At 38.4% G+C, this 20,307-nt stretch overlaps 1 protein-coding gene across 15 annotated transcripts in view; it reads left to right on the forward strand.

Moving 5' to 3' along the window:
• Positions 1 to 20,013, forward strand: part of pcdh7 (protocadherin 7) — a 473,476-nt gene extending 453,463 nt beyond the window's left edge. For 9 of the 15 annotated variants that reach the window (XM_062982207.1, XM_062982211.1, XM_062982206.1 and 6 more), the window contains one exon: positions 15,526 to 20,013. In XM_062982207.1, the coding sequence (XP_062838277.1) occupies positions 15,526 to 15,580 (55 nt within the window). In that variant the 3' untranslated portion in view covers positions 15,581 to 20,013. The remainder of the gene's footprint in view (positions 1 to 15,525) is intronic. The other 6 variants (XR_010006631.1, XR_010006630.1, XM_062982209.1 and 3 more) reach the window with 3 other exon arrangements.
• The last annotated feature ends 294 nt before the right edge of the window (positions 20,014 to 20,307 follow it).

The following is a 20,307-nucleotide window of genomic DNA, read 5'->3' on the forward strand; positions in this document are numbered from 1 at the left end:
TGCTCTTCTCCACACTCGCATGTTGTGGACTTCACTTTGTAACCCAATTTCTGAAGGTTGGCTCCAACCAATGGTGCATTATGTAATGAAAAACTGTAATGTGAACGTGGCACAGGGAGGGCACAGTATGCAATACAAATATTGGATGTGTGTAAATTGCCTCTGTGGACACTCACTGTGGAGAGTCAACCAGTGGACAAGAATAAGGGCACTACTGCAGCTTATCTCTGCAGTTCATATATAGTTCCATTGAAGCCCCATGAAACAGATATATAAATGACATATAAATTGTCCCCTCAAAGATATCCAAATCCATGCACAAGCCTACCTCCCAATATCCTCTTATGTAAATATCATTTTTAAAGCTTTTTCTTAAAAATTAAACAGAGAATTCCCATTTTCTTGGTTGCTTATATGCAGAAACCCATGCACCATTACAGCCGCTGCCCCTTCTGAGAGTGGTCCTTTGTAGTTACAATCTGTTTCCTTACATTTTCAAAGCAGAAGCTTTTGACAGCCGTGCTGTTTATATGGCTCTAGTAACAGATTTGTATTTGCCTTTATTCAGCAAGACTATTTTGGAGCTGGCATGCACTATCTCTCCCATACATGATAATGCCACATTCAGAATGACAGCGGCCCAAGCCTTGGGGCAGGAAATGCTTCTTGAGATATGTTCAGTTGCCGGTTAACCGTGTTTTGCCTGAGGTGCTAGGAAAGAAGTTGCCAATGCTTTCAGACATGTTTAAGCATTTTAATAGTGCCTTGGCTTGTAACAGTAATGCTACAGCGGTAACTGGGTGCTAGACATTACATTCCTGCAATTAAGAAACATGGATTTCCAAGAGAGTTTTACTGTTGTTATTATATCCTAGCTCAAATATCATAATTCCTCTGCTCCTCAAAGCATGGCTCATAACCATTAGGTTTTAAAAGCTGAATTGTACTTTTTGCCATGTTGTCATGCAGATCTCAGCATATACTTATTACAGGGATGGGCAACTGTCATTCTTCACATATTCCATAATTCTGACTGTGGATGATGGAAGCTGAATATGTGCAGTTATCTGAACAAGATCTGGAAAAGAGGGACTAAATTACTCCATTGATATGTTGATGTAATTCAGAATTCCCAAATCTTTGGAAATTTTATATAGCAAGTGATTTTTAAGAATCTCTGTTTGCTTGCTTTGACTGTTTTTCTCCCATCATTTCCATTTCTAATTCTTATAATACTGAGGTCTTGGCTAGTAGGATTACTGTGCTGCTTTAAATCAAGATGTATGCACTGTTTGTTCTGTTCTATTTTAATGTGTGGAGTTGAGAGAAAGGTGAGGAAACGCTGGCATCTGATGCAGCCAGTGCTGATGCAATAGAGTTGTTAGGTGTGTAATTTGTTTTAGTCTTCTGCTTGGGTCGGGGAGCTTATAAATATTCTGCCAGTATGTGTAGCTTAATATGAACTTGACAATCTCCTCCATGTGTTAGGTGCCATGCTTTACTGATAAGAGACAATCATTCTGGGCTGAAAGCTAAAGGCATCCAGAAATTGCATAAACATGTGCGTGCATATAAACAGCCATGTTCATTTGCATGCTGCTATGCAAAGCCATAATGAGAAACAGAAAAGAAATGATATCAGCCGGCTCACGTAATTGCAATAGAGCAAAGAGAGCTGGGGAATGGGGGCAGATGCAGTTCTATTTCCATCTGGCTCATTGGTGAGAAATACAGCCTAAAGGACTTGATTTAACATTCTGTGTATTTTCCAAGAAAAGTGGCTGTCCCTAGATTTTACAATTATCTTATTCCCATTAATTAAAAAGAAGACAACAAGCAAAGCACCCGATAATTGCAAAATGTTTTCTATATGGCTGTATACATTTGTTTCTCATTGAGGCAGTTAGCCTCTTCAGCTCACTATTGTTCATTCTGAATGGAAAAGATAAAGCTATATTTCACTGCCTTCTGAAAAATTACTGTGAAAAAGGTCTTATTTTTCTTTTCACATTCAGAATGTAAAGAAGGGAAGATACTTTTTTTTAAAAAAAATGTGGGAAATAATTCATATAGTAATAGCACTTGAAACCAAATTTTCTCAGATTATTTTGAAGGAAAATTTGCAAATTGCAAGATGGGTGAATGACATCTTTTAAAAGTCTGGGATCTTGCATATGGATAGCACATACTGTAGAGGTGGACGGATCTGTGAATTTTACTTTTTCCCAGATATATATTTAAAATAAAAAAACAACAATTTAGTGTGTTGTTGAAGGTTTTCATGGCCAGGATCACAGGATTGTTGTATGTATTCCGGGTTGTATGGTCATGTTCCAGAAGTATTCTCTCCTGACATTTCACCCACATCTATGGCAGGCATCCTCAGAGGCTGTGAGGCAATCACAACCTCACAACCTCTGAGGATGCCTGCCATAGATGTGGGCGAAACGTCAGGAGAGAATACTTCTGGAACATGGCCATACAGCCAACTCCAACCATTTAGTGCTTCCATACTATATGGAAATATTAGCTAGAAAACAAAATGGTAGTCTCAGGCATTTGGCAGGAAGGACTGGTTTTCTGTGGTGTGCAGGGAATAGGTAAAAAGAGTTGCAAACAACATCAGCAGCAATGTGTTGGATTCCCCTTTCATAGGGCCTGGCCTCTCTTCTTCAGTCTTCAATGCGAAACTGAAGAATTTCAGAATGAAAGCACTATCTTGAAAAGTGTACGTGTTCCTCATTTGATACATTTGGTGGATAGGGTTTATTATTTAAATGTCATACTCAGTGACTGATGCTTTATGACATCGCTATAAGCTACTGTCTGTGACATTTCAAGGGATTATTCCTAGATTTCAGGTTTTTACGCTGAAATCTCAGTAAGTCTGGAGGTAGAATGAATTCTCACTTGCTCTAAGGACCTCATGACATTGCCAAATTTTCCTGTCCTAGAACAGTTCACAGCAAACATGGAGCCCACCTCTGTGACACACAGCTACTTCTGACAGGGCTCCATGCCGGCTGTGTCGGCAAACTGTTCTAGGACAGGAAACCCATGTTCAGATTGAAAATACTGGGGACAGCATGGGAGCAAGCCGGAAATGTATATCTTCGGGTGTGTGATGGGCAAGTGGGTGATGCAGAGCACTAGGGAATGGATTCACCCTGCTGCCTCATAATTTGCTCTGCTACCCTATGGATTCCCCACATCAAGAACCCCTATGTGATGAAGTCCTAACTCACTGCTGCTTAAACTGTGAGCCCTGAGCCCATATGAGGTCTCTTTAGCTCAGTGTTGGGGTCCTGAAAAATTGGGCAAGAGTAACTTAATGGTTGTTGTATGTCTTTCGGGCTGTGTGGCCATGTTCCAGAAGTATTCTCTCCTGATATTTCGCCCTGTGATCCCAGCCATGAAAGCCTTCAACAACACATAGTAACTTAATGGCTGTTTAGACATTGTCACAAATCTGAACAGTGAACTCTGCAGATGATTCTTCAGCTGTACTAAATAAAAGGGAGAAACAGCTTGTTTAGCAAGCCTTGCAAATGTTGATTTGTTTTCAGTAAATGTTTGATTTTTAAACCTATTTTATATATCTATATACCCATTTATTGAGCCAAAAGAGATCACGAGTGGAAAAGTTTAAGAAACCCTGCTCCAACTTACCATCAAAGGCAAGAGCTTCATAGAGTGATAAGCCTTGGGAAGGATCGTAGTTCATGAGTTAAGGATTCTGGCAATGATCTATCTTTTTGCTCCAACTCTTCAGATATATGGTATATATCATGTTTCAGCAGTATCAATGAATTGTATAGTCCTTCTCTGTTGTAGCTCCTGCAACAGTGAGTCATATCCCTGCCCACTAAGGATGTGCAATCAACAAAAAAAGGTTGCTAATGCTTCATTTGTTTCTAAAGTATCATTAGTGATTTTTTTTACTATAATGAAAGTAACGAAATTTCATTACTATTTCATTACTTTAATTGTACATAATTAAATTATTATAATTGGAAACTTCAGGGGCTCCTTTCCCCCTTATTTTTATAGCTGCTGGGGTGAAACTTGTTACAATGGTAGAACGCATTCCAAAGTTTTTCTAAACAACATTTTCAATAATAAATAAAATTTGTTCCTGATTTGAAAGTGTTATATCCCATTTAACTGTGTAGTTCTTACTGTGAAAGTAGTTGTTCTACTCCAGGAACCTTGTTTTTGTGGCACAAACTTCGTTAAATTGGTGGAGATGCAACAAGATACTATAGTTAAATGTGCTATAGCATGATTTCCCTCCCACAAAGACAAAGTTTTTGCAGTTTTATAAAAAAAATTACTCACATTTCTATGATAGAACCAATTTAGAACTGACATTTATAACCCAGGAACAAGACTCATAGTAAATACACCATCAAGGATCAGCTAGACCAAGCCCCTTCTTCCAGGCAGAAGGGCACAATCCACACTCTCCAACCAATTAATATGCTTGCCCTATTGAGTTGGAGGGGATCCCCAAGGGCCACCCATTTAGGGATTTCTTCCCAGCACAAAGATTTATTTACTTACTAAGAACTGTCAATCCTCATCTTTGCATATTCAACAATTTATTGTAACTCTCAGGCTGCTTTTAGGGAGGGACCAACCTCTCTCTTTACTATCCTGATCAATGCATTCTGATACTGATGCAATCTGGGAAATTTAGTTTAGGGCAGAGCCTTTTCAATTCTCTGGAATAGATCTCCTCCCTTCCCAAACTACATTTCCCAGAATTCCATGTGGTTCCCAGAAAACACTGCTCCTAATGCCAAGGCTCCATTAATTTACAGAGGAAAGGCAGCTTTTTTGGCTTTGATTTGTTTCCTTGCACTGAATATTAAACTGACTTTGTGAGCCTTTCGAGATTTACAAAACTAAAATGAAAAAGTACGGAATAAGTTTAGATTCTTAAATTTTTGGTGCAGGTCATGCCCACGTATCAAATTTCACCTTGTAAATATGAATTTAAGGAATTTGATCTGAATTGCAAGGACAAATTTAAAAATGCACATCTCTATTGTCCCCATTACTATCAGATCAAACTCTTTTAATTTAATTTTCTGTGTTCTGCTTAATATATCTGAATTATCGTGTACTTCATGAATGTCAATAGATATTGTCTCCTCATGTTTCTGAAGCAGAATGTCTAAGGTTTCCTACTACCGTTAATTAGTAGCTACTACTCAGACAGATAATGAGCCAACAACTATGGAAATGCAAAGCATTAAGATACTTATGCCCAACACTCATCCAAAAGTCAAAGGCCAAATGTTACCCAAGACGAATGTTTCCACAGGCTCAAAACGAAACTGACTACCTTAGTTACAACTGCAAATCGAACAGTGTCAAACGCCACCTTGTCAGAATGCCTTTGGAAATGTTCTATGTAAATCCTTATGGATATGAAAATATGTGTAATGTGAGCAATTACAATCTCAGTTAATACACTATTATCTATTAGCTACATGAATCAATAAGTGTTTTGAGGGTTAAAACAGAGCAGTCTTGATACAGAAAACACTGATGAAGCAATTAGACCTATCCCAATAGTCTATCTGTTTTGCCTATTTACTGATTATAGAAAAATGTGTTTTTGCTAATCACCAGTATTTAAAATGTGTTTGTTTAAATTTTGGGGTCAGTAACAAAGTCTGCAGTGTTTCATTTTCTTGATGCTTTAGTGACTGCTGACAGGCACAGTGAAACATCTTATCCAATTAAGCTTGTCAGCTAGCAGTGTGGTCTCCAATGAAGTGTCTACATTTGGAAATGATTTCTTTATTAGGACAAAAACATGTGCATTCCATGCATAAGAATGAGATTGGATGTGGTGCCAGAGGCGGCAGAGAAACAATGTTACTTTCAGGTGGAAATTCTTTTGATTACAAAATATGTGGTGCAGTCAGGTTTATAGGCTGGATGGTCTGGAAAAAATGGTTGGCTATTCACTGTTTGCTGAAAATAACAGCTAAACTCTCAGTAATTTTACTGTGGTTGGTTTGAGCAGTAGTAAGGCAGTCACACTATACATCTATAGTGATTTGCATTTCTTCAATTAGAACTGGTAATCAGAAGGGGTAGATTTAATTACCTAGAAGATGAAACTGGTTTGGATGGGTAGATTGCATGAAATCTAATCCTAAGCATCATTAAGAATTCAGAATTGAATTAGGAACATGAACAATGGAAAGTGTATTGCATTAATTTAAGAGTGAACATGTCTCTGGAAACTAAGATATGCCATTGTACTGGTTGCATGGAAATGGCCTTCAATACTGTAACATACTTAAATACTAATTTACTTTCACATCACTTGAATAATCTCTCCCTCTTTAATAAGCTAATGCATCAAACAGAAAGGCATAGTCCTTTTTCTCATGTACTGGCTTACTCCATGCTCTGAACTTTCTAACTGAGGAACATTCTTTTTTTTTTTTTTTAAACATAGGCACTAGCACACTAAAGTAGTACAGTCCAAATTTCTTTAATAATATTTTTGTACGTTCTAGTAACATGATCTAAGCAAGGAAATAAGAAAATGAGGTAGAAGATCCTAGACATGAGGTAATGTTGCAGTGGTAGGTCTGGTAGAAATAACGGCCCTTCTACACGTGCAGAAAAACCCAAAAGTAACTGGGATAAAAGGGATGTGATTACGTGACATTTAGGGAAAGTGCAGGTGGAATCAGGTTAACAGCTAAAAAGCATGTCTTAAAAAAGTGCACTTAAAATTCTATTCCACCCCAAAAATACATACCTTCTTATGACTGTATATCCCTGCAGCCATGCAAAATGCATGACTTCTTTCCCATCCCCCTGTGTGGACTGCTCCAGCACACATGCACATTTTAAAAATCCAAAACCGCTGATCAGGCTGGCAAGAAATAGAGCTATGGATACATGGGTGGCTAAAGGAAAGCAGAATTGGAGAGCAATTTGAACTCTCTACAACCATTCCTTTCTTTCTTATAATAATAATAACATATCTGGAATTAATAGTTGGTGAAGAGAGAAATAAGAAATCTGCTTGTGTGTACATTGTGATCGCCATGTGTGCATAAGAAATCCAGTGCATCTTTGTTTTTAAAAAAAACTTATGCTAGATGTCCCTGTCCACCCTCCCTCTTGATCCACTTCAAAGGAAGGTGTGAGGATAGCAGAGGACCATTTCCAGGGACTGACAGGTCTGTGTGTGGACTTCCTGTCAAATCCCAGAATTTTTTTGCCTCAGTTTTTAAACTCACATTTTGACACTGTCTGGAAGTGCCCTAAGAGTTATTTAATTGGAACCCAATCCTGGGCCCATATGGACACAAGATAAACTACTTCATTTTACAATAAATCATGGCACTTCCATACAATGGCTTCTAGTATTGCCTGCCAAAATAAATTTTTACAGGTGTTCAATAATACATTCTTCCTTATATTTCTAGTGGGAGAGAGAGAAGAAAGGCATCACAGTAGAGTTACAAATCAAGTATGTCATTACCGCTCTCAATAGCATTCCATGACTTTTTTTCATGTCAGGAGCAACCGGAGTTGCTTCTGGAGTGAGAGAATTGGCTGTCTGCAAGGACGTTGCCCAGGGGATGCCCGGATGTTTTTTGATGTTTTACCATCCTTATGGGAGGCTTCTCTCATGTCCCCGCATGGAGCTGGAGCTGATAGAGGGAGCTCATCCGCACTCTCCCCAGGTGGGATTCGAACCTGGCAGCCTTCAGATCAGTAACCCAACTTTCAAGTCACAAGGCTTTTATCCCCTAGGCCATCGGAGGCTCCATGACTGAGATAGCAGGATTAAGTAGTAAGATTGATCATCTGTAAACACTCTAAGATCTAGCAATTCCCATTGCATGATGTACAAGGAAACACATTAATTGTGGTTGCCACACAAATAGAGGAGATTCCTATGGATAAAGATGGGTTTCCTTCTGTTCTTGGAACCAAGTATTGGATCTCAAGCATTGTTGTGGAACAGCGATGCTGAATATTGTTTTTGCAGGAGCGATCATTAAATGATCTCCATTGCTTTCCTCTGGCTCACTTTCTCTCCCAATCTTCAAAGGTCTACAACAGCATTTGTGGCCCTGTCAATCAATTTCCCTCTCTTTGGAATTCTGCAACTCAGCCTCAACTTGTATCTATGAAACTAATCACACAGTTAAGTCTTTTTGCTGTCTCTGGACCTAAATATAGATGAGGTGGTTCCTGAAATACAATTGCAATATATTTTAAGGGATGAATTATAACTGAGGAGAGAACTGTAGCCCCTAAGGATAGCTTTGAACTCCCGCTCTTGCAAATTTGCTCATAGAACTTTGAAGGAAAAGGAAAAATGAACCTAGAATTTTAAAAACCAGAAGATGTCAGGGTAACGAGCCAAGTGTGAACTTGAACAACAAATCTTCCAAGACAAGGGCTGGAACCCATGAATCTTGTTAAAAAATATAGGCCTCCTTAGGTCCAGGTGATTTTTTGTCTACTTGTTTCAATTCATATTTCTTCACAGTGATGAAGGCACTGTCATTTACTATCACTATACCACTTCCTTTTCCTGATAGCTAATATTACTTTTGTTTTTGTCAGCTTACTATGGCAAACTTGCACTCTCTGTTTTTCTTATTGTTCCCATACTATCTGTAGGTCAACAGCCAAGAACTCTATGTTGGTCTCAAAGCTGTACATCTGCAGAGTGTATACATGTATGCACTTACAACCTCATCACATAGGGCCAAAATTGGCAACATACACCAGTTTTGTCCAGGTAACTCACAGAGCCTGCCAGCTCCCATCAAACAACACTGGTGGGTCTCCATGGGTGAAGTAGAATGGAGACAGTGCATGCCACAACTGTGACAATGCAGAAGACTTCCCATTTTACCATAGGAAGCCATGGGAGGAAGCCATGTGACCAACACTTCCCCCCATGGGCGATACAGGGTGTGGGGCACTTGGTTTCCCAGCCCTACCCCCGACAATTTGGAATGACTTTGGCAGCTTTGTGACAAGGTTGTTATAGTCAGAGGCAGCCCACCCTCGTGGCGAATTAGGCAGTCGCCTGTGGTGCAATGCCGGGGGGGGGGGGGGCAACAGTTGAGGCACCCCTGCAGTGCTGTCATGCCACCAGGTCCATCTCCAAAGATTGCCTTTTTTCATTTTTATGAAAAAAATGGCAGGGCTTCTTTCCCACTCACCTGCATGAACATGGAGAAGGCACTCCAGCCACCCACGTGGCCCTGGCTTTTTTTATGGTAGTGTAGACGGAGCCTATATCTCTGAAGGCTTTTAAGGAGAGTATTGGATTGTTGGGTTGCTGTGAGTTTTCCAGGCTGTATGGCCATGTTCCAGAAGCATTGTCTCCTGATGTTTTGCCCACATCTGTGGCAGGCATCCACAGACGTTGTGAGGTCTGTTGGAAACTAGGCAAGTGGGGTTTGTATATCTATGGAATGTCAAGGTTAGGAGGAAGACCTCAAAGAACTTTTGTCTGAGGCAAGTGTGGATGTTGCAGTTGGCCACCTTGATTAGCTTTGAATGGCCTTGCAGCTTCAAACCCTGGCTGCTTCCTGCCTGGGGGATCCTTTGTTGGGAGGTGTTAGCTGGCCCTGATTGTTTCATGTCTGGAATTCCCCTGTTTTTGATTGTTCTTTTTTTACTGCCCTGATTTTATTTATTTATTTATTTATTTCCCATACTTGTGTCCCGCCCTTCTCACCCCGAAGGTTTGGGGGGGCATCAAAATTCTGTTCTCCTACACTTGAAAATTACCTTGGACCGGCTCTGGTTATAGTTAGATTTTTATTTGCTTGTTTGTTTTTGATATCAGGTTCCCCTACAAATGGAATGCTATTCAAGAGGTTCTCCTTTCAGGGGCAGCTGTAAAATCTTTGTGTGTGGCCTTTTGAATGGCTTTGAAATGTTAGAGGCAGATAATTTCATGAAATAATAATATTTTATGAAATACTTAAAACAGTTCTCCTGGTGGTGGTAATGCCACTAATAGTAGTAACCACAATCACCCTGGTTTTTCTAAATTGACATTATTAGAAAATGAAGTATAGACTTCATCACAGAGCTTATTAAGAAAGAAACAATGGCAGGGAAGTATTTGGCCTTGTTCTTTTTTAAAAAATTCTAAGAGGATTTGCCTGCTTAAAAATCAAAGAGCATCATGTGTGCTAGAGTAATAAATTATTATCCCTGCTTTTTACCTTTGGAGAGTTGGAAAGTAATTCCAGGTTTACCATGATGAACAGCAGTGCTTTCCTATTATGTTCTCTGCATGCTGTGCACTGCTCCCCAGCCACAGTCAAGATGAGCTGACAAATGTCAATATATCTGTTATCCTCACTGAGAAGGAAGAACAAAGCTGTTAGAGTCTGAGTGAAAATCTGAATTCTAAAGAATTTAGAAAACCCTTCCCCCATCCCATGAAGCAACCGCAAATATAAAGTAAAATAAAATTATTGACACATGTACTAATGCATTAAACTAAGGCCTAACCTAGCATATTTCTCTTCTCTTCAGTTTGATCAGGTAGAAGTGTAAAGAATTTGGACTTCCTTACTGAACTATATCCCGCAACATGCCCCACCGCTCTCTTTGTTTGTTAGCACTATTCAGAGTTGAAGTCCAAAACATGGCTGGCTATGCCAGAGTAGGGCAGCCACCTAGGGTAAATGTTGAGAAGCATGACACAAATACTGCTGTGTGCACCACATGACTGCTTCCTCCCCCAGATGCACTGGTTGATGCTGTACTTTTGTCAATAAGATTCAACTATAGATTGATTTGTGGCACATAGAGGGCCATGATCGTGTCTCAGAAACAATTTTTTTGTGCTGGCTCTGGTCCAAAATCTGTTTGGTTACGTGTTCCCCATCTCAGTACAGCAAAATGTTACTTAACTATACTTGAAAATATGGAAATGTGTCATATTAAATTCTCTGTTGTATGTTGTCAGAACATTCCATAACCAAAATGTAATATTTTGTTTCTTGCACATTTTTATTTCTAAGTTGGCAGTTAGTAATGGATTGGGATTATTGTTCCTCTGGGGGACCAGATTCAGCTCCTGGTTTCCTGTTGGCTGCATAGCAACACCATTCAAAATATTAATTACAGTAGAGTCTCACTTATCCAACACTCACTTATCCAATGTTCTGGATTATCCAACGCATTTTTGTAGTCAATGTTTTCAATACATCGTGATATTTTGGTGCTAAATTCGTAAATACAGTAATTACTACATAGCATTACTGTGTATTGAACTACTTTTTCTTTAAAATTTGTTGTATAACATGATGTTTTGGTGCTTAATTTGTAAAATCATAACCTAATTTGATGTTTAATAGGCTTTCTCTTAATCTCTCCTTATTATCCAACATATTCGCTTATCCAACGTTCTGCCGGCCCGTTTATGTTGGATAAGCGAGACTCTACTGTATTTTAGTTTATTGTAATACTGCTATGGTTGGGCCTATGCCTCGATAGGTCAGGTTTCAGATCAAGTTCTTTCTTCACAAAGTGGGTTCACTATCACAACCCCTGCCCTCCCCCCCCCCACACACACACATAAACCAAAAGCATCCCATTCAATGTGTTTGCTTCATATGCTCATTGCGGCTTTCACATCAGCCATTATCAGATATGGCTGTTAAGCCATAATTACCCAAGTTTGAGCTATGAGCAAGATGAAGCCAGCCTCTAGGTATTGTCCATTGTGGGACTGATAATCTCACATTCAACTGGTGTGGTTCTCTTCAGCAAGATCTTCCTCACTTGCTGGCTATCTTAGTGTAAATGCGATCACTGAGTGCATGCAATGCCTTACTTTAGATAACTGGAATTAAATGGAAGTCATCATCCAGAGATAATGACAATATATAGGGGCAGTGGTTCCCAACATTTAGGACCTCTTCACACAAGGCAAAATAGCCTCGTTTTGCTACTTTTATTCGTGGCTTGGCCTGCCAAGCACCATCAGACAATGCATGGCAGGCCCCACTCACATTCCTTCCAAAGTGGACAGGATGTGCCAAAAGTCACTTCCTCCACCACCATGAGGAGGAAAGCATGTTTTGGATGTGAAGAGGTCCTTATTCTCTAGTTGTTAGGCCTCAGCTCCCAGTAATCCTAGGCAATAGTCATTGATCTGGGAATTGTAGCATGACAATGCTAGATAATTGGATCATCCCTTTAAGAATGTTTTGAGCCCATTTCACTCAAACCTAATCTTGTGGAAAGAATATACGGTTGATTATAGAAAGTTCAATTTTGTGCAATCTGTTTCTGCCTATGGATGATTCATGTAACAAAAGAAAGAAGTATGTGCATGATACAAGGAGAGGGGAATTTTCCAAACTTAGTGAAATAAATTCAACATAAAACAAAGTGCTCTTCTAAAGGAAACAGAAAGACATCTAAAATGAAACACATTAAGGTTTATGTTGAAAATGGTACCATGTTTCCTTGAAAATAAGACAGTGTCTTATATTAATTTTTGCTCCCAAAGATGCACTAGGTCTTATTTTCAGGAAATGTCTTATTTTTCCATGAAGAATTCACATTTATTGTTGAACAAAAAATGAACATTTATTATATACTGTACAGTAGTTGTCATCACAAACCAGCATAACCAGACAAACTGTGAATCCTATCAGGAATTTCTTATTACTACCATTACTTCCATGTACAATAATCTATAGCATGTACATTTACCAATCCCGCATGCTCTGGTGTTCTGTTTGGCGGGCATGCTTCCAAACAAAAACCTTTCTAGGTCTTACTTTCGGGGGAGGCCTTATATTTATTTATTTATTTATTTATTTCAATTATTTATACCCTGCCCTTCCCACCCGAGGGGACTCAGGGCGGCTTACAAGTGGCAATTGATGCCGTTACACTGATATACAATAAACTAAAATGATTAAAACAGTTAAAACAATCATAAAATAGTCATAAAATAGTCATAAAATACAATATACAAAGTTTAAAACAATGCAAAGTGCTTATGCAATTATATTTAGCAATTCAGATAAACCTCTACTAGGTCTTATTTTCAGGGGATGTCTTATTTTCGGGGAAACAGAGTATGTAACAATACATACAATTTTTGTACCAATATGTTAAAGGAACAACATGAATCTAAATTAGCACTCATTTCTAAATAATTTCCTATTAGGACTGTCACTCATTGAAATAAATATAAATTGATTAATCAAATTAGCTGTAATAAATTTAAATCTACATACATTAGCATATAAATAAAACTATTTTGTAAAAAAAAGCTTCCTGATTTGGCTTATAAATGATCTGTGTCACAAAAAAGAAGCATTTCTTCCTGTGTATGAGGAATTGAGAATTAGCACTTGCTGGCCTAACTATAATAGCTACTCTTAAGTCAGACACATTCAGTCAATCAATAAATGGTGCAAATTCTAATCTTATTGTTTTACTAATTCTGCACTAGATGGTACTAGCAATTAGTTTGACACTAATTTCTCTTTTGTGCCAAATGCATTTGGAAGTATTTATATTTAAAATAAACAAGCAAAAAAACCCCCACCTAATTTCAAACTGGGTTTCCATTTATTAAATGGTAATTTTTAGCCAAACAAAAAGTGTTTAAATTGATTGATCCATATATAAATTAAGATTACAGGCCTGGATTTATTGGACAGGTCACTAAAGCTTCATAGTGCTATTACGCAACAGTAACACTAAGAAAGTCAGTTGAATGCCACAAAAATGCAGACATACAATAGGATCATGGATGAAGTCCACATATTGACATTACATTTGCAAATACAAATCAGTCCTTTAAACCAGATGCTTACATGAACAAATAGATTGTTGGGTTTTTTTTTTTGAAAATGCAAATCATTGTCATTGCTTAAAGCTGTTGCTTGTGTGCTCCTAACCATTTTTATTGTGTGTGTTTTAATGCATCATATGTAATCAGTTTACAGCCTTGTAAAGATTTGTGCATTTAATTGTTTTAATAGTGTTGGCATTGACATAAGACTGGTCTATATAGTAGGTATGTCCAAAAATCGTTTTGAATCTTATATCGGATTGATATCGGATTGTTCTCGCTTTTTGAGATGCATTCCGATATGTTGTCTCACGGCGCAACCGGCAATGTATTTTGAACCATCGTTGGCCCATTCTCTAATTGTCTCTTAATGTTTTGTTAATTTTTTCCCCATTTTTTAAAAATATATATTTTAAAATATTTTTAAAAATATTTTTGTTTCTGAAACCTACCTTGAAACCTAACATGGCTGCCGCTCCCTGGCCAATCAGAAGCTTCCATGATGGACACAAAGATGGGGGCTAGGGTCCTCTGCGTCCACGTGGAAGATTGCCATAAAAGCCCATTGTGTAGCCCGGGTGAGCCATTCTGGGCTGGGCTTTGTGTGGAGAGTGTGGTGGTCTGCAAACAGAAAGCAAGCAAGCCTCTTGAGGGAGAGAGGGTGAAGGGGCCCAGTCTGGCTGTTCCCACAGAGGGGTTTGGAGAAAGGGTTAGGGTTTTGTTGCTGGTTCTTTCTCTTAGCAAGGGAATTTCTAGTTTTCAAAGTATATCTGCACACCTTGCCAGGGCATTGCTTGATGTGGTGGTCACTGGTCCATTTCTAATTGAAGGCATTGGGTTGAGGCTTGTGGGATCACATAGCCAGAGACACCATTGATTTCCAGTGTCCTTCTTGTTTACAAATGCAGCAAGGGAATTTCTAGTTTTCAAAGTATCTTTGCACAACTTGCAAGGGCATTGCAAATTTGATGAGGATAGCTCAAGAAATGAGGGCGGGAGAGCCCTGTAAAAGCCCCCCCCCCCGGTTCCTTTTTTCTTTCGGCGATTGCGCATGCGCGTCCGCTATTTTAAAAACATTTAGAATCACTACGAATTTTCAGAAATATCCAAAATTTTTGGTGGAAAAATTGGAAATACTTTCTATATCGCAGCGCCAGGGCCCCCCTACTTTAGAAACGAGAATTGAAACATTTTTTTCATTGATCGGACATGCCTACTATATAGGACTTGTTCTTGGTTGATGACATTTCTTATACCATAGCATAGCATTTGGCCTTACAATATCAACTTTAGCTGCACTCTGTTCTGTATTCAGTTTAAAATAAATCAAATGATTTCTGAAGAGAGCTGCCCAGGCTCCTAATTTGTCTCCAAATTATGACTAAATTGAAATATTAAATTAACATAGATCAGGGGTGATGCATGGACTAGGACCCTTCTCCTACATGTAATCTATTAGCTACCCATGATGTAGAAAGTCTTTCTGGAATATAAAATCTGAAGATTTTTTTATTAGACAAATGAATTTTGATTGCACTAGGAAAATATCACAGAGATATATGTATAAAAAAAGAAATAATAATTTGCCAATGCAAACCCAACCTGTGAAAATATTGTTGTTTCATTTTGGTTGGCCACAATCCAGTACTAAAACTATTGCTGTTCTTTGCTTGCAGATTCAAGACCTTTACCAGATGTCGCCCTGACTGGGAAGTGTACTCGGGAATGTGATGAGTATGGCCATTCAGATTCTTGCTGGATGCCTGTCCGCACCTCACCTGAACGAAAGCCGAAAAGCCAGCCAAAACTCTCCACATTCATGCCTGTTGATGAACGGGGCAGTCAAGAGAAGCTGGCCAATGGAGAAGCCTCCCTGATGGGTGACCGCAACAGAAACCTCCTTAACAAAAAGTTGACCTCATCCTATGAGACCTTCAGTCCAGCCAGTTTCAGCAAAAGTGAGGAAGCCAATCCTGAGGATATTCCCCTCACACAGACAGGGGAATACAAGCCATCTCCCGTCAATACTTTAACTAGAAGAGAAGTTTACCTTTAGGCTATGAAGAAATAACAACAGTGCTCTCTCGCATATTAAAGGGGGACAAAAGGCAAAAACCTATAAATCAAAACAATTTAAACTCAAAAACAAAAAAATAGAATAAAGGGAAGTCTATCGGAAAGGGGGCTACCAAAGAGACAAAAGCTTGGCCTGCCACTTCTGCCTCCGTGCCAGGCATTTACGTATCCTGTCTGCCTGACTCTACTGTACAATGTAGAAACCATTGTTGTTCCTGCATGCCTAATTCCCTGCTCACCAATCTTTAATTTTCCTAAATTTCTGGTTGTAAATTCCTTTCAAGGTAACACATCTGATATGGAAAAACAAAACAAAACAAAAGAACCTCAGAAACTGTTGTTACCCCCCTCCCCACTGCTAAAGCATTGTTTAAGCCACTTCAGTTCTCATTTGGTGGTCATCTGGCTTGTTGGGAATAGCAGGTCAGAGGGAAAAATAAAATTCTCAAATATGTATGTGAACATATATAGTCAACTCTCCAGGAAATCATCTGAATATTGCTGGTTCCCATCAGAGATAAGCCTTCAGAAACCACACAAACATAAATAACTAGAGGGATTTTTTTTTAAAAAAGAGCACTTTTTTTGGAAGATCACAACTTTAATATTGTCCTGTGGCTGGAAGCAACAGAAAACATATTCAGCCTGGAATTATATTCCAAATTAGGACATATTCTCTATAATCCTGAACTGTGAGTTAACTTTTTATCCATAGAACAACTACTATCTTCCTTGTCCTCTTTCTATCATTCTTTTCCTTCTCCTCTTCCTCTATCCCTTCCTTCACCCCCACCACCATAACAAATAGTATGATGGTATATATCATCACATACTAAGGATCAATTGCTAAACTGGTGTCATTTTTTACCAGACCAACTCTTAGCTTGGATGACCATAGTGATTAAAAGGCCAAAGAACATACTGCTATGGATCAGGAGAATTACCTGTTGGTCTTGTCTTATAAAAATTGACACAGACACGCACAAACACATAAGCATATTTTCCACATGCATTTGCACAGCAGTCTATGCGGCAAACCCAGACAATGTAGTTGTTTTCCTAATGGATTTTAGTTCAGTGCCCAGTGGAACTGATAAAAGGAGCTTGCTGGTAACAGCATGATAACATCATAAGCTATATGACCGTGGTCCTCCAGTTCTAGGTTATATTTTTCTTAGAAGGTTTCAAATCCATCCCGGAAGCTGTGTCGATGAGCTCCAAGACATGTCGAGAGGGGAATCTGAAAGAACAGTGCAATGAAGGCAGTGGGAAGAACATGCTTCAAGTCAAGTATGACGCCATCTTTGCTGAAAGTGGATACCAACCCTTGGGTTACCAGCGTTCCAGGTTAATCATTTGCTCTTGGCAAAGGTATTATGCAGGTTTTCTTAAAACACAAGTGCATTTAAGCTGACTCCTGTGCAATACAAAACCAATGTTGAGACTCAAGGTGGCCAGTAGTCTTCACTGTTGTCACCGCCAACATGCTCTGTGCAAAATAGTTTTGTTTGTGACAAGTTACAAAGAATCCAGACCTGATCATGATGGTGCAGAGTCCTGAGCTTGTGACAGTTCTCATAGTTTGCACTATATGATGTGGATGAGAAAATGGACCAGATATATTTTGTGCAATAAAAAGTAACGGAGTGTGTAGAATCTGGGATAGTTCTGTATTGATAATGAAATAGTAATAAAGAATGGCTGAGCATGGACATTCAAATGAAACTGACAATCGTTCAATGCAGTGGGGACAGCTTGAGAAAGGGTGCAAAGAGAAGCCAGCCCCTCTGGTTGTTTAACTTGGCATTAAAGCATGACTAGGTGGTTCTAGTAAAAATGTAGTGACAAGATAGCTTGGGTAGTTTCTTGCTTTAAAATTTACGTAGAATATATTGTTAAACAGTCTGAAAAATATGGGCTGATTGACTGGTACAAACTCACCACAGCTTTTGACTTTTGAATTCTTAATAGCAAAGTGCCCTTTTTCATTGTGCATCTTCCTCCAATTTCTGTTTCATTTGGCTTTTCATTTGTGTGTAGCAGTAAAAATGGAAATATATTTGAAGGGGGAAACAGTTACAAAGAGGAATGATTTATCATTCTGATGCATCTTTTTTAAAAATTTCAGAGATGCAAATTCTGATTTTATAAGATGACTGACCTAATGAGTTACTGTATTTATATAACATTAAGGTATCTGTTTGGCGTAAAACACTTCTCAAGATATTTACATAAAAGCTTATACATTTCTTGCAGGTTTCAATGGAGAACACATTGTATAACTCCAGTGGTCAGCAGAGCTTTATTTATTTTTAAATCCTAATACACTGAATATACAGTTGAGAGCCACTAAAGAGAGGAATCTAAAAGAATTATTTCTCTTTTAAAACCTCCTTTTCTAGAAAGCCAATACAGGTCAAAGAAGGCCTTCAGGATTAACTGGATCAGCCACTACTCCCAATTTTGTGTACTCTATAAAGAGAAATCATATACTTGAGTGATTTATTTAATTTACTCATTGAACTAAGATGGGCACAAAAGAATAACAGAAAATACAGTGTACTTGTATGTATTTGAGGTAATTCTAGTAAAATCTAGCCATCAAAACATAGTCAATTGCTTCTTATGACCCAGCATGAGACACAAATATATTTTTGTGTGTTTTTTGTTTGTTTGTTTGTTTTAAAATTAGTTCAATCTGGTGACACTCCTTATATAGAGTGCTTTTATAAAAAACAATAAAATGAAATGAAAAATTTTAGCGTGAATGCAAAATATGCAACTGTGCCTTTTATACCTGTTGTTATGGTAAAAATGGTGGTTGGGGTTGGACACTGAAAATTAATGGGCTATTCCCACCTTTTTGAACCTGTATATTTAACCATGTTTATTTTCTGAGAAATGAAAAATGATATATTTAAAAATGCCTTCTACCAAACTCAGATAATGGACCAGTCTTAAATATGAATCATAATTTTTTAAAAAGGAGGGGAGGGAGGAAAAAAGACATGGTTTTGGGCTGGGCATTTGCTAACTGAAAAAGTGTGATCATATACTTCTCTGTGGCAAGATGTTATAAGTCTGTTTAGCAGAGAAATTGATGATTTATTGGATTTTTTAAAAATGCTATTAGCAACCATTTTGTTTTAATTTCATACACCAGAGTCCAATATTGTTTGTTCGCTTTTTTTAATTTCAGAAGGAACTCTAAGGAGCTCTGCATGCATTTTACATTGGACACATTTATAGATTGCCGCATTACTTATGTAACTTTATATGAATTAGAAAATGTCCGTATTAACTACTGTCTAAACTCTAATGCTCATTCCAACCTCCAGATATGCTAATATTTAGTCAATATAATTTCTGACTGGCCTGCTGCCTGAGTTTTAGAAAACAAGGTAGATGTTATTTTTCTGTGGGGAGAAAACTCAAATGAGAGATTGAAGGTGCTTGGCTGAAAGACTACCCTGGGAAGTTGTCCTATAGGAAAGCAGAAATGTAGGAAAATGGAGAGAGCGGGGCAAAATGAAACTACCATAAATACAGCCATCACTAAAAGACTTTTTTGGCATTGGAACATTGAAGAAGGGGACAGTTTTGCTTATGTTCCATCAGTGATAAAGATCCATTGTTTCCTTAAATGCTGAATGAGAGGAGATGGACCATGGTAGAGATGAACCTAATCCCAACATTTAAGTTGGGGCAGTTGCTTGAAGAGCATTATACTTGGAAGAAGGCATCATTTTCCAGCTACCTGGGGTACACTTTCAGACATTTCTTTTCCTGAATTTTGAAGCACTTACATTCAGTGTGGTTACGATCTGTTTGTAATATTAATCATTGACTATTGTTCTGCAACTTGGATGTTGATAGTGAAGCAGAGAACAACTTATCATTGTTTATTATGAGTCACTATGCACGCAACTATGCTAAAAAAAAGAAACATGGCAAAAATGTATTCAACGCTAGTCCACCTCTATTTATGAAAGATTTTGCATAATTTAATTTGCTTTTGTACAGTTTTATGTAAATAAATTGCTTGTCATTTTTGTCTCTGCAAATTAAAATATAACATGTTCAAATGACTTCCCATTGTATGTTTTCTGAGAATAACACAGTAGAAGCCAGAAGCGAGCAACATGTAAAATAGATTTGGAATATGGACACTGTGATGCTTATAGGTAAAGGTAAGGTTTTCCCCTGATGTTAAGTCCAGTCGTAACTCACTCTGAGGGTTGGTGCTCATCTCTATTTCTAAGCCGAAGAGCTGGCGTTGTCCGAAGACACCTCCAAGGCCATGTGGCCAGCATGGCTGCATTGAGCCCTGTTACCTTCCCGCCAGAGCGGTACCTATTAATCTACTCACATTTTCATGTTTT

Source organism: Anolis carolinensis, chromosome 5, assembly GCF_035594765.1.
Source record: "Anolis carolinensis isolate JA03-04 chromosome 5, rAnoCar3.1.pri, whole genome shotgun sequence".
Taxonomy (NCBI): domain Eukaryota; kingdom Metazoa; phylum Chordata; class Lepidosauria; order Squamata; family Dactyloidae; genus Anolis; species Anolis carolinensis.